Source organism: Carassius carassius, chromosome 27, assembly GCF_963082965.1.
Source record: "Carassius carassius chromosome 27, fCarCar2.1, whole genome shotgun sequence".
In the NCBI taxonomy this organism is placed as follows: Eukaryota; Metazoa; Chordata; class Actinopteri; order Cypriniformes; family Cyprinidae; genus Carassius; species Carassius carassius.
This window is the reverse complement of record NC_081781.1, coordinates 4,854,014-4,866,944: the sequence shown is the minus strand read 5'-3', so window position 1 is coordinate 4,866,944 and position 12,931 is coordinate 4,854,014. Positions and strand designations below refer to the sequence as shown.

General features: G+C 34.9%; 1 protein-coding gene across 1 annotated transcript; it reads right to left on the bottom strand.

Moving 5' to 3' along the window:
- Window positions 1-300: 300 nt before the first annotated feature.
- Window positions 301-11,153, bottom strand: si:ch211-203k16.3 (angiopoietin-related protein 7). The gene is made up of 7 exons (XM_059513474.1): window positions 11,031-11,153; window positions 8,289-8,815; window positions 5,884-6,118; window positions 4,687-4,824; window positions 2,029-2,245; window positions 1,712-1,907; window positions 301-953 (listed from the first exon to the last, which is right to left on the bottom strand). The coding sequence occupies exons 2-7, from the start codon at window positions 8,631-8,633 to the stop codon at window positions 807-809; spliced, it is 1,278 nt and encodes a 425-aa protein (XP_059369457.1). The 5' UTR covers window positions 8,634-8,815; window positions 11,031-11,153; the 3' UTR covers window positions 301-806.
- Window positions 11,154-12,931: the final 1,778 nt, after the last annotated feature.

Genomic DNA, 12,931 nt, shown 5'->3' with positions numbered 1-12,931 from the left:
CTATATTTTTTTGCTATCAGTACAGTACTGTACATCATGAACCTACAATATTATTACAGGCATATTTCACAAATGAAAACAATTTTATTGTGCTACAGAGTTTTTTGGCTTTGGTTTTTGGCTTTTTTGTGAGGCTTACAGCCCCCTTAATTAGGGCATAATCATACAATATTTCAAATAAATATTTGAATATTTACAGATTTCTATTTAATAAAATTATATAATACCATTTTAAAGTATGGGGTCAGTAAAATATTTTTTAAGAAAATGCTTATATTTTGTATGTACATGTTTATTTAATTTGATCAAAAGTGACAGTAAAGACATTTATAATATGATTTATACGATTATTTCAAATAAATGTTAATCAGGAAATTGTGGCAAACAGGCATTTGCTGTGGGATATTTGTTGCTATTTAGGGCTTTGGAGAATTTTTTTTTTTCTTTGGTCCTATTGTATGCAACAGAAACTAAATCTACTTTTAATACACATTTATAAAATAAGTCAACAAAATATTTAAAACCATGGGTATAGAAAATATAGGCATGTAGCATAAACTTTGGACTCAAAGAATGGCAAACACTGACTTTCAATGATTGTTTTCACTGTCTCAGGATCAGTCCTTCTCTTGTCTTTGGTATAAACCTAAAAAATGGTTTCACGGCCTTCTTGAAAACATTCAGTCCATACACAGATTTTCCTCTGTTTCACCATAGAAGAATCCATCCGTCCTGTGTCGTTGTGGCTATGAGAACTGTGATTGGCTGGTTGACATACAGGCCCGAGCTCATTGGTTGGGCCTGTTTCAGGGTGACAGATGCTGTCGGAAGGTTCTGGGTCGGATCATCATGCTGACCTTCTTCAGAGAGTAGTAGTCTGAATCTTTCCAGGTGTACCACACGATACCGTCCGGACCAAGAGGGTTCTTCCCCTTCAGCGAGTAGCGGCCGCCCTGTCCAACAGGATCACCAAACATCACTTAGACATCATTGCACTTTTTAAGTCTATGCATTTCTTCATAAAGAGAAAGACTTCAGCACACCTTTTATTATCAGTATGTTTTTTTTCCCATTAAAATTCATTTTGTGTCACTTTGTGTGGTTAAAATGTGTAGTGTAACAGTCCTGAACTTGAATGACAAAATATTTGTCATATGCCACAACTGTACTATTTATCTAGTTACATAAAAATGGAAATGTAATATAATTTTTTTTTTTGTGCAAGTAGCAAGAAATTCATATACATGAAATTATACTACAGAGAGGACCTTTGTAGACCTTCATAAGTTTGTTAGGTCGGCATGTTTTAATGCTCAGATCACTTAAACCTTTGAACTTTGAAAAATGTATTTGAGAGTCATAAAAACAGTTTTAAAGGGTAGTAAAAAAAATATAGGTTTTCAAAACACAAAAACAACAAGTATACTTTTCTAATTACCTAAACCCAAAGTTATAAAAAAAATAGTACCTCAAATAAATGTTAAAAGTATACTCCACCCCAAAATGAACATAGTCATTATTCACTTACCCCCATATATATAAATATATATATATATATATAAATTTCCTATTATCTATTACTATTACAAATTACTATTGCAAACCAAGGGTTCAGTGCCTTACTCAAAGACAACAGTTCAGCTAACGACTCAACACTTCTGGGCCTTAAACCTACAACCTTTGTGTCTACAACCAACAGGCCCCATCATACCTTGTAGTAGATGCCATTGAGGTTTGCGTAGAAACACTGGTTGTACCACCAGCCAGCGTGGGAGATTTCAGCACAGATGTTGCCCGTATCGGGTGTGCTGAAGCTCTGCTTGTCATGGTACCAGCTGAAAGAGTCCTCCACAGTCCCGCTGAAGCCTGACACATGCAGACGGTACCGAGTGCTCTCGGCCTCCACACTGCAAACACACATCAAGTGTTTTAAGTGTTTTCAATTACAAGGCCAGATGTTTAATCACTATTAAACATTGTGCATCCGTTTGAAGTCCTTCCAGTCAGTGAGTGATGGATGTTCCTCACCTGAAACTCTGATAAACAGCGTGCTTGTGTTTCCCGCTCCAGTCCTCCAGGTCAATACGGAGTGTATAGTTTCCCTGACCGCTCAGGTCATGGATGTGTTCATTTCCCAGCCAGTATTCGGTGTGCAGGTCTCCAAATCCCTCTTTATACTCCTTCCAGCTGCGGTCAAAGTTCACAGAGCCATCTTGCCTACGCTGGATCACAGTCCAGCCGCCACCTGAGACGTACATTACGCATGGGCTCCAATTATGACCACATTTTTATTACGAAGGAAACGTAAAAAGAGTATACGTTCAAGCATTCGACAATCAAATCACTTTTTATGAGTTTAATGCACATGCCAAGTCATTTGGTTTTCATCTTATGACCACTGCAATTATACTTATGGTCAGGAAGTGTTTTGTAGGTCATCAAAATGATATTTGCACATCCTATTTTAAGCTTTAGAAGGTTCCTCATGTGTCCCAACGGTGCTATTTCAGCACAAAACTGAAGTCTTATTAGACATAAAAGAGAAGTAATTTAGATGTTCATTATCAGAGTTTCTTTTGCCACGGTTTGGAAAGTCTCTCTACATTTTCCTATAAATGATATAAAAATAACCCAATGATTCATCCACAACAAATTTCCAGCAAAACATTTCAACATAGAGGACAGTAGTAGGCCACAACGATAAGCATTATACTTTCACTGCCAACAGTTTTTACAATAAATATTGTAGAAACTTAATTTTCTTAATTTCCTTGCTTTGCAACGATTTGTATCGTGAAAAGCATTTTTCAAATAAACTTGAACATTTCGTATATATATATATATATATATATATATATATATATATATATATATATATATGTTAAATTAAATAGAAAAAAAGACATAATTAATATTTAAATGAATTATAGTTGATTCATATATGTAATATTTTAACAATATATACATTAGATACAAATATGTGGTAAAATATTCTAAACTGAATACATATGAACAAATCATTTTTCGCACAATTTTTTTGTAGCAGATATAATCAAGATAATTGGATTTTATTCATAGATGTGTGTGCATGTATGTGTACATGTTTTACTTAATACACATTAATATATTACATTTAATTATAAATATATTTACCAAAAAAATGAGTATTTTTCTCAGACTCTTATGTGTAGGTTCAGCAATTTAATTTTAATGGCAATGAACGGGTTCTTTTCATTCCATGATCCTTTTAGAAAAAAATATTAGATGGTGCTTAGAGGCTTTTGCATCTGAACTATATATATATATATATATATATATATATATATATATATATATATATATATATATATATATATATATACACTCACCTAAAGGATTATTAGGAACACCATACTAATACTGTGTTTGACCCCCTTTCACCTTCAGAACTGCCTTAATTCTACGTGGCATTGATTCAACAAGGTGCTGAAAGCATTCTTTAGAAATGTTGGCCCATATTGATAGGATAGCATCTTGCAGTTGATGGAGATTTGTGGGATGCACATCCAGGGCACGAAGCTCCCGTTCCACCACATCCCAAAGATGCTCTATTGGGTTGAGATCTGGTGACTGTGGGGGCCATTTTAGTACAGTGAACTCATTGTCATGTTACAGAAACCAATTTGAAATGATTCGAGCTTTGTGGCATGGTGCATTATCCTGCTGGAAGTAGCCATCAGAGGATGGGTACATGGTGGTCATAAAGGGATGGACATGGTCAGAAACAATGCTCAGGTAGACCCTGGCATTTAAACGATGCCCAATTGGCACTAAGGGGCCTAAAGTGTGCCAAGAAAACATCCCCCACACCATTACACCACCACCACCAGCCTGCACAGTGGTAACAAGACATGATGGATCCATACGCCAAATTCTGACTCTACCATCTGAATGTCTCAACAGAAATCGAGACTCATCAGACCAGGCAACATTTTTCCAGTCTTCAACTGTCCAATTTTGGTGAGCTTGTGCAAATTGTAGCCTCTTTTTCCTATTTGTAGTGGAGATGAGTGGCACCCGGTGGGGTCTTCTGCTGTTGTAGCCCATCCGCCTCAAGGTTGTGCGTGTTGTGGCTTCACAAATGCTTTGCTGCATACCTCTGTTGTAACGAGTGGTTATTTCAGTCAAAGTTGCTCTTCTATCAGCTTGAATTAGTCGGCCCATTCTCCTCTGACCTCTAGCATCAACAAGGCATTTTCGCCCACAGGACTGTCGCATACTGGATGTTTTTCCCTTTTCACACCATTCTTTGTAAAACCTAGAAATGGTTGTGCGTGAAAATCCCAGTAACTGAGCAGATTGTGAATTACTCAGACCGGCCCGTCTGGCACCAACAACCATGCCACTCTCAAAATTGCTTAAATCACCTTTCTTTCCCATTCTGACATTCAGTTTGGAGTTCAGGAGATTGTCTTGACCAGGACCACACCCCTAAATACATTGAAGAAACTGCCATGTGATGGGTTGATTAGATAATTGCATTAATGAGAAATTGAATAATCCTAATAATCCTTTAGCTTATATATATATATATATATATAAATGTATATATCATATATGAGTGTATATATCATAAAGATCATTAGCTGACCCAAAACACCAGATCTATCTTTATCGACGAGTCCTGGACAGTAATTACTGCATTACCGTCCGTGTCCATATCACAGTAGACTTCCACAGGCATGGCCCCTAGTGAAGGCACCACGGTGTAGATCCCAGAGCGCCGCACTCCATTATAGTAGATGGAGGCACAGTCGATGGGGCAGTTCCTGACATGCTGCACCTCTGGAGTAAAAACACATGTAACTTTATTAACTTAATTAATATAAAAAAATATATTGTATAAAGGTTAAGCAATTTCAGTTTCCATTAAAAAAATATGAGACGATGAAGAGGTCATATGTTTGGCTGTCTCATAAACTGTGCTATGATTTGTCACCCTCTGTTGGTTCAGGCCAGTAACTGATGAAAGTTCAATACTAGCTAAAGACTTAAAGGGATAGTACACCCAAAAAAATGCAAATTCAGCCATCATTTACTCATTCTCATACCCATAAGACCTATACCCCTTGGTATCTTAATTTGTGTTTCACAGATTAACCAAAGATTTATGGGTTTGAAATGTAATTCTGTGAGTAAATGATGAAGTGAACTTTAATTTCTCGGTGAATGCCTTTATTGCACTTCAAGATTCACAACACTGAAAGTCATGATAGGAAAGAAAAGCTCTGTCAAGTTCTACTAAAATCATGAATATAATATATTGTGCTTAAAAAATAAATAATAATTAATTATATTAAATATTATTAAATATATCCACACACTGTAAATAGCAATTTAATCCAAGATAGATGTCAAAAGCCAAAATAACTTGAAATAAGCTCTCATTTCAAATGGATTAATTTTACAATGCCTTTATGAACATTTTAGATCTTCTAAGGTTTGGTTACCTGAACTTTCATTGGAGGGACAGAAACATCTCAGGGATCAATAAAAATACCTTAATTTGTGTTTTGAAGGTTACTCAAAGCTAAAAACGACACGAGAATGAGTAAATGATGAAAAATATTACATTTTGGTGTAAAATAAACCAAACTAAAGCATCACAAGAAAATTGTCATGATAGAAAACAAAAGCAATGCTTGTGCACTTTATGACATTAGAAGTCAAGTCAAAATAAGAAGGGCTGTGTATACTATACTATACTATATATATATATATATATTGTCCCAACCAGGCTGCTAAACTAGATGACAGGAACTGGCATGTCCTGATTTTGCATACTGACTAGTTAAGAAAATAATCACGCAGCTTTGAGATAAAGCTTTTCCAGATGTGGCTTACCAGGATGCAGGGCTTCCTGTGCACTGAGCATTGGGCTGGTGCGGACTATGTTGATCATGCAGCCCGGGTTACGTCTGAATTTTTCCACCAGTAGGGAGAGGTTCTGAATCTGGGCCTGGAGGTCATAGATCAATGAGCCCTGGATGTGCAACAAGGTCGTGGCCTCTGCGTAATGATCCTCCAGCTCATGCAAGCGCTGCTCAATAGATGAATTATTGTGGTTCTTCTCTTCACTCTGTGAAAGGCCAGACAGACAAACATCACGACTAGCAATCAAAAAGGGGTGTGAAGAACAATTCCTGTTAGCTTTTGAAAATGAGACTTTCTCAAGCGGCTGCAGTACATTTTGTGTGTTTGCGTAAAAGGCCAGGAGAGGGAGAGGCAGACAGTAACTGTCTGTGTGAATCATCCCCTCGTTTAACAGCATGAAGAGCTTAAGGGTGCGTATTAATGAAGGCACGTGGAGAGCAGTAAGGACTCCGCTGTTAATCTCGTTAACCTCGGGTCAAGGAGACTTTAGGCTGAAAACTGTCAAGCTGAGTTGTCTGGAACAACAAGGAATTTACAGAAGCACTAGAAGGGTACAGTGTATGGTATATGTTTCCATGGTACATATCCTAAAACCGCAGTATTATTATAACATTTTATGTTTCATCCTTTACATCCTAAACTCTCTATTATGAGTTGCATCAGAAATTTGAATCAGACTACTGAATCGGTTCGTCTTATCATTGTTGGGAAATGATTAATCGTATCCAGAATAAAAGTTTTTGTGTACTTAATAGGCTATATGTGTGTGTACTGTGTATATTTATTATGTATATACAAATACACACACATGCATGTATGTATTTAAGAAAAATATGTTATGTTTATATTAAATATAGGCAATTAATTTATAATAAAAATTAGGCCTATATAATTATAAATAGTATTTAAACATTTTCAAAATATATGCTGTATGTGTGTGTGTCTTTATATATACATAATAAATATACACAGTACCTACACATATATTATATAACCAAAAACTTTTATTTTGGATGCAATTAATCGATTAATAATATACATACATATACAGAATATATAGCCTATTATATATATATATATATATATATATATATATACACACACACACACACACACACACACATACACACACACACACACACACACACAGTGTTGGGGAAAGTTACTTTTGAAGGTAATGCAATACAATCTTGAGTTACTCCCTTAAAAAGTAACTAATTACGTAACTAAAGGAAAGTAATGCATTACATTACTTTTGACTTATTTTCACATTACTTTTTAAATATTTGCAAGGCTTGATTGTTTTTAATAAGAAGTTCTATTTTTAGTAAATGTAAAAGCCCTTTCACACTAAAAAGTGTAATGAATGAACCTCAGGCTGAAGGAAAAGTAAAATCATGTCTGTAGAGTAGAACACAAGAGAAGAAGGTTCAACACTCTTCAGCAATAAAAAAAAAACAATGAAGCAATTGTTAAATTATCTTAAGTAATTTCTGCTTATTAGTACGGTTGAACTGGATCATTAAAGATCAGCATCAAAGATATTAATTATTAAAATGGGATTAGATACATTTGTGTTATTTAACATATTAATGGAGGAAGTCGTGGCCTAATGGTTAGAGATTCAGACTCGTAATCCAAAGGTTGCGAGTTTGAGTGTTGGCCCGGCAGGAATTGTGGGTGGGGTGGAGTGAATGTACAGCACTCTCTCCACCCTCAATACCACGACTGAGGTGCCCTTGAGTAAGGCACCAAACCCCCAACTGCTCCCCGGGCGCCGCAGAATAAATGGCTGCCCACTGCTCCGGGTGTGTGTTCACGGTTTGTGTGTTCACTGCTGTGTGTGTGTGCACTTTGGATGGGTTAAATGCAGAGCACGAATTTCGAGTAAGGGTCACCATACTTGGCCACATGTCACTTCTTTTTTTAATAATTGCAGGTTTGGGTCATATTCTGAGTATGCATTTCACTGTTTTAATTCATTTTGATGAATACTAAATCAGTTATTTGCGAGTGGGATGAATGAATGCACATTCACATTTAGTCTAAAATTACATTATGTTCACACAGCACACACAAAGTAACTCAGACATTTTCTTGTAAATTAAAAAGTAATGCATTACTTGAAAAAAGTAATCTGATTATGTAACTCGCATTACTTGTAATGCGTTACCCCAAAACTGTGTGTGTGTATATATTATATATATATATATATATATATATATATATATATATATATATATATATAGATAGATAGATAGATAGATAGATATAGATAGATATATATAGATAGAGATATAGATATATAGATAGATAGATAGATAGTAGCAATTGAGCCAGTAATCATGTAAACAAAGTCCAGAAAATCCACACACCTGTAATTCTAAGACTTTGACTCGATGACGGTGGTTGCGAAGCTCCTCCTGAAGTTCAGACACTGTCTCCCGCAGGGCCAGGATCTGCTGTTTGCGTTCCTCATTCTCATGAAGCCAGTATGACACTTCATCTGTACAGCGGAACATGTCCGGGCAGCGCTGGTCATCCAGCTGGGGTAGCGTGGCCATGAGTCGACACATGCCATCCTCCAGGACCTGATTACTGTATTCTCCACACTGAGACGTACTGACCTGATGTGTGTGCAGTGAGTGGTCATCATCGCTCGCACTTGATGCCAGAAACAGTATGGCCAGCAAGAGGGGCGAGAGAGGCCTGCCCTCCATGTGATTGCTTCGGCTGACCCCCCTTCCCACCTTGTTGGAAGGACCCTGGGGGAGACAGCCAGGGTACAAGCTCTCTGACCTCCAGTCTCTCCAGTCTTGAAGAGTCACACAGGAACACTGTCTAGGTGTCAGAGTCACTGTATTGAGTCTGTTTCTGATGCTCGGTTTCTGACGCAATTCACCTGAAAACAAAACCAAAATCATAAAAAAAAGTTCTAAATAAAGACATAAATATTGTGTTGTATTAGCAGCAAAAGTAAACAAACAAACAAATAAATAAAGTACTTTTTTTGCTGTATTAATTTATTTTTATTTAAAATGTATTTAATATTTATTATCATTTACATAAATACTCATTTTATTTCAAGATTTCTTTCTATCATATATTTTTTGAATGTATTTATTAATTTTTTTATATTTATTATATCATTAAAATGTCGCATTTTATTTCAATGTCTCATTTTATATAAATGTACATATATGTATATACTAATTATGTTATTTCATGTTTATTTTTCCATCATATTTTATTAGAACTGATTTTTTATTAATTTATTTAGATATTTATCTTTAAATGTCTTATTTACTTAGTTATTTCATGATTGTTAAAATAGATTTTAATAGGATGTATTCAGATATTTAATGTTTTTTATTTGTTTACTCACGCAAATATACAAATTTTAATTTATTTATAATTAATATATAATTATTTATATAATCATATTTTATTAGAATTTATGTATTTATTAATTTGCTTAAAGTTCAATATTGGCTGCTTGTTGGATTAATAAAGGTAAAGACGCAAAAATTATCACATGAAAAACATGAAAAATCATGCAAAAATTATTAGGCCAACTTTGACATCATGGCAGCAAGTCTATGTGCAAGTACCACTTACATTTTTTTCTGAATGTAAAAAATCGAATTATTATTTAGCAGCCACTTTCGAGTTCTTTGCCAAACTTTCCTAATCAAGTGCTTTGCCCAGAGATGAATCACAGTGAATCACCACTTCTGGGGCTCAAAGAAATATAACTAGGTTATAAGCTAAGGATTTTAAGCATTCATTTATGCAACCCACACACCATTATGACGTCACTCTAAAAAGTTTGGCGAGATTTTTCATAGTCTATGATAATAACAATAGGTCCTATATTTCAAGCAATCGACAGTGTGACATTTCAGTGCACTCATGCCAGAGAACTATAGGTCAGCTGTCAAAAACCACACTGTACTCAATATGCTCTCTTGGGTTTAGGCTTAAGGGAGAAATAACATGATCTATCATAAAACGTCAATGTGATATTTGAAATAAATCCCACAAACACATCTTTAGGCATGTCCCTGCTCTTTTTAGAGGCCAGCCTGGTTGTCCTGATTAAGGCACAGGTTAAGGTGCTTTGGTGGCTCGTGTCACTTTTCCATGTGCTTATGTAGGTTCAAGAACATGGCAGCAGTGAAAGCATTAAACCTGGAAGAGGATGGGCATGCTAAAAATAGTCAGTGTCATGTTTCAGACAAGAACACACTTATCTGGGCACATTTATTCAGGAAATACATGAAAAACTCTTAGAAACCGCTTGAATGTGCAATGCACCCAACAAAGTATTTGGACTCCAAAGTCCCACCTAAAATGTCTGCATTTATTGCATTAGATTACAAAATATCAAACTGAAAGCAAAATGTAAATACAAAATGGCGCTGTGCACACACATATATAACAAATAAAATGATTAAATGATTATTATTGGTAATAAATACACATATTACAAATTAAGGATAACTATATGCAAAATTATACACATTACATTTTGTTTCAGTCATATGTAGTCTGCATGCAGAAACCAAACCAATGCATTTTCATGTATTCAATCTCTCCTGTCAATCTGGTTCAGCAGGTGAACTCAGGAGGAAGAACATGTAGATCAATGCATGCTTTGCCAACACCTTGAGCAGACCTTTTAATGCTGAAGTATCACGTTTACCAAAGCACCTCGTGTCTCTAATCCAAGTCTAGTGCACTAGATCCAACAGAGAAAAAAAGCTGTATATGCCAAACCACATTACAGAGAGCCTGAGAGCCTCATGTCCTGCAGCATGTATAAAAGAATAACACTGACAATCAATCATATTGATCAAGCATCCTACTTCTTTGAAGTGACATTTTGATTAGAAGTGGGAATGCAGAGAATACATGAGCTTGTTTGGAAGCTGTTTGATTTACCCTTGACTCCACACCTCATGCATCACACCATCTCACATGAGAGATTTCCCAAACTCTTTATATAACTGTTGACGCACTGCTGATTTACTGTTACGTGCAGCGGTAACATTGCCCATTAGATGTCATCAGCAAGTAAGCTCTACAGGGAAACTGTGACAAGGCTTCATCTTTACCTGTTTCAGTGGTCGGAGACGTCGTGTTTGTCTTCTGGGGAAATACAGACGTATGCTGCCATCCTCGCTCTCTCTTTCTAAATCTTATGTGTTGCAGGATGGCTGATAACAGTGGGCATCTTATCTTGTAATCCTCTATAATTGGATTCCCGATTAGAAGAAAGAGAGGAGAGACAATCCAGGCACCCAACTATCCTTACAGTATATGTCTGAACAATCACACAGTTAATGCACAAACTCATGTTTGTGTTGGAAAAAGCATACTGTATCGTATGAGAAAATCCTCTAAACGATTAACATGATCCAAACTTGGCTGAAAAGACTATTGTAAGCTTTCTACTATATGCTTTCTGTTGTCTAATTGATAGCTTACTATTTTAGTAAATAAAAGGCATTTCAAGCATTTTTTTTTGTGAAACATACAAATAAATAACTTTTATGTTGTTACCATTTCAAAATAAGCAACCCAGGTTTACTTGATTATCCATATATCCATGTTTTTAGAAAAATCGTGTCAAAATGCAAGTATCACATATGATTCATCAGGCTTTTTCTCTCAATCATCATTGTTGCATTATTTTATACTGTATGTTCGGCCCCCACAATAAAAACTACAGAGCTTTGATTATTAAACTAAGCATTTAATTATCATATTACTTAGACTTATCAGTTGTCACTCTCCCAATGATATATTTGCATTTTATGTAAGCAGTCTGCCATACTATTAGAAAGATCTCATTGGTTTACAAGCTGTCAGAATTTCATCCATTCCAAATTTAAAAAAATTTCATAAAATTTAAATAGCATATTTTTGCTCAGTTTGAATAAAATAATAATAAAAAAGGTCAGATGTTTACTTAAACACACATTGCTCTTTGGAACATTATCAAATATGTACAAATATATATTTACATTTACATTTATGCACTTAGTAGACGCTTTTATCCAAAGCGACTTACAGTGCATTCAGGCTATTTTTTTTTACCAGTATGTGATGTATGATAATATTGTTTTTATGGAGTTTTTTTTTCTGAATATTTGAACCGAAAAATAAACATGAATTTCAGAATATTTAAAAATTTAGTCTGGAATTAATGACAGTTTGCTTTGATGATTTAATTTGTAATGAAAAAAAGCATTTTTTAGTTGTCTCAGATGTTTGGAATTTGATTTGATTTGATACCAACATAAAACACATCATGTCTGTTGTGTTTGTACGGCCCTCTAGAAGCTGTGCTTCTGCAGAGAGAGACATTTGAGATCCTGTGAACTAATTATTCTGATCTTGATGACCCGAGGTGAGCGACTGCTTTTGACATGGACCAAATATGATCACTGCAGCATTGGCACATCTGCTACAGTTCACTTAAAGTGCATGTATTCACAAAGAATCAAACCCAACTTTGCTGTCGCAAGCACCATGCTATACAGTTTCAGGCTATATGCTATAACAATAAAGTTTCTAAAATGATTTTTTGCAGTGATGCTATTCTGTAAGCATAGAACCGTCATCACACAGTGATTTCCCAAAAACTTTTCAGTGAACAGTTCTTAAAACCATTTTTGTTCTTGATTTGAAGAACATTTAAACTTTAAGCTTTTGACTATTGTAAGATCTTACACATACATACAAGATCTTCCAATAGTCAAAAGCTTGTGTGTGTGTGTGTGTGTGTGTGTATATATTAATAATTAATTAATAATCATTACTATATTAATAATAATTACTATATTAATATATATATATATAATTATTATTAACTATATTATATCTATAATTTTTGTTGATGTTTTTAATAACATTTTATTTATATATTTTCTGGTTTCTTTTTAATTTTCTTTTTATTTAAAGCTTCTGTAATTTTGTTTTGTATCTTTTATTTTTCTAAATGTTTTCATTA

Excerpts from the sequence above, each read along its gene's own strand:
- si:ch211-203k16.3 (XM_059513474.1), bottom strand. The coding sequence starts at position 8,633 with ATGGAGGGCAGGCCTCTCTCGCCCCTCTTGCTGGCCATACTGTTTCTG. Across the intron at positions 6,119-8,288 it reads TCAAAGTCTTAGAATTACAG|AGTGAAGAGAAGAACCACAA; the intron begins GTGTGTGGATTT and ends GGCCTTTCACAG. Across the intron at positions 2,246-4,686 it reads CTGTGATATGGACACGGACG|GTGGCGGCTGGACTGTGATC; the intron begins GTAATGCAGTAA and ends TGTACGTCTCAG.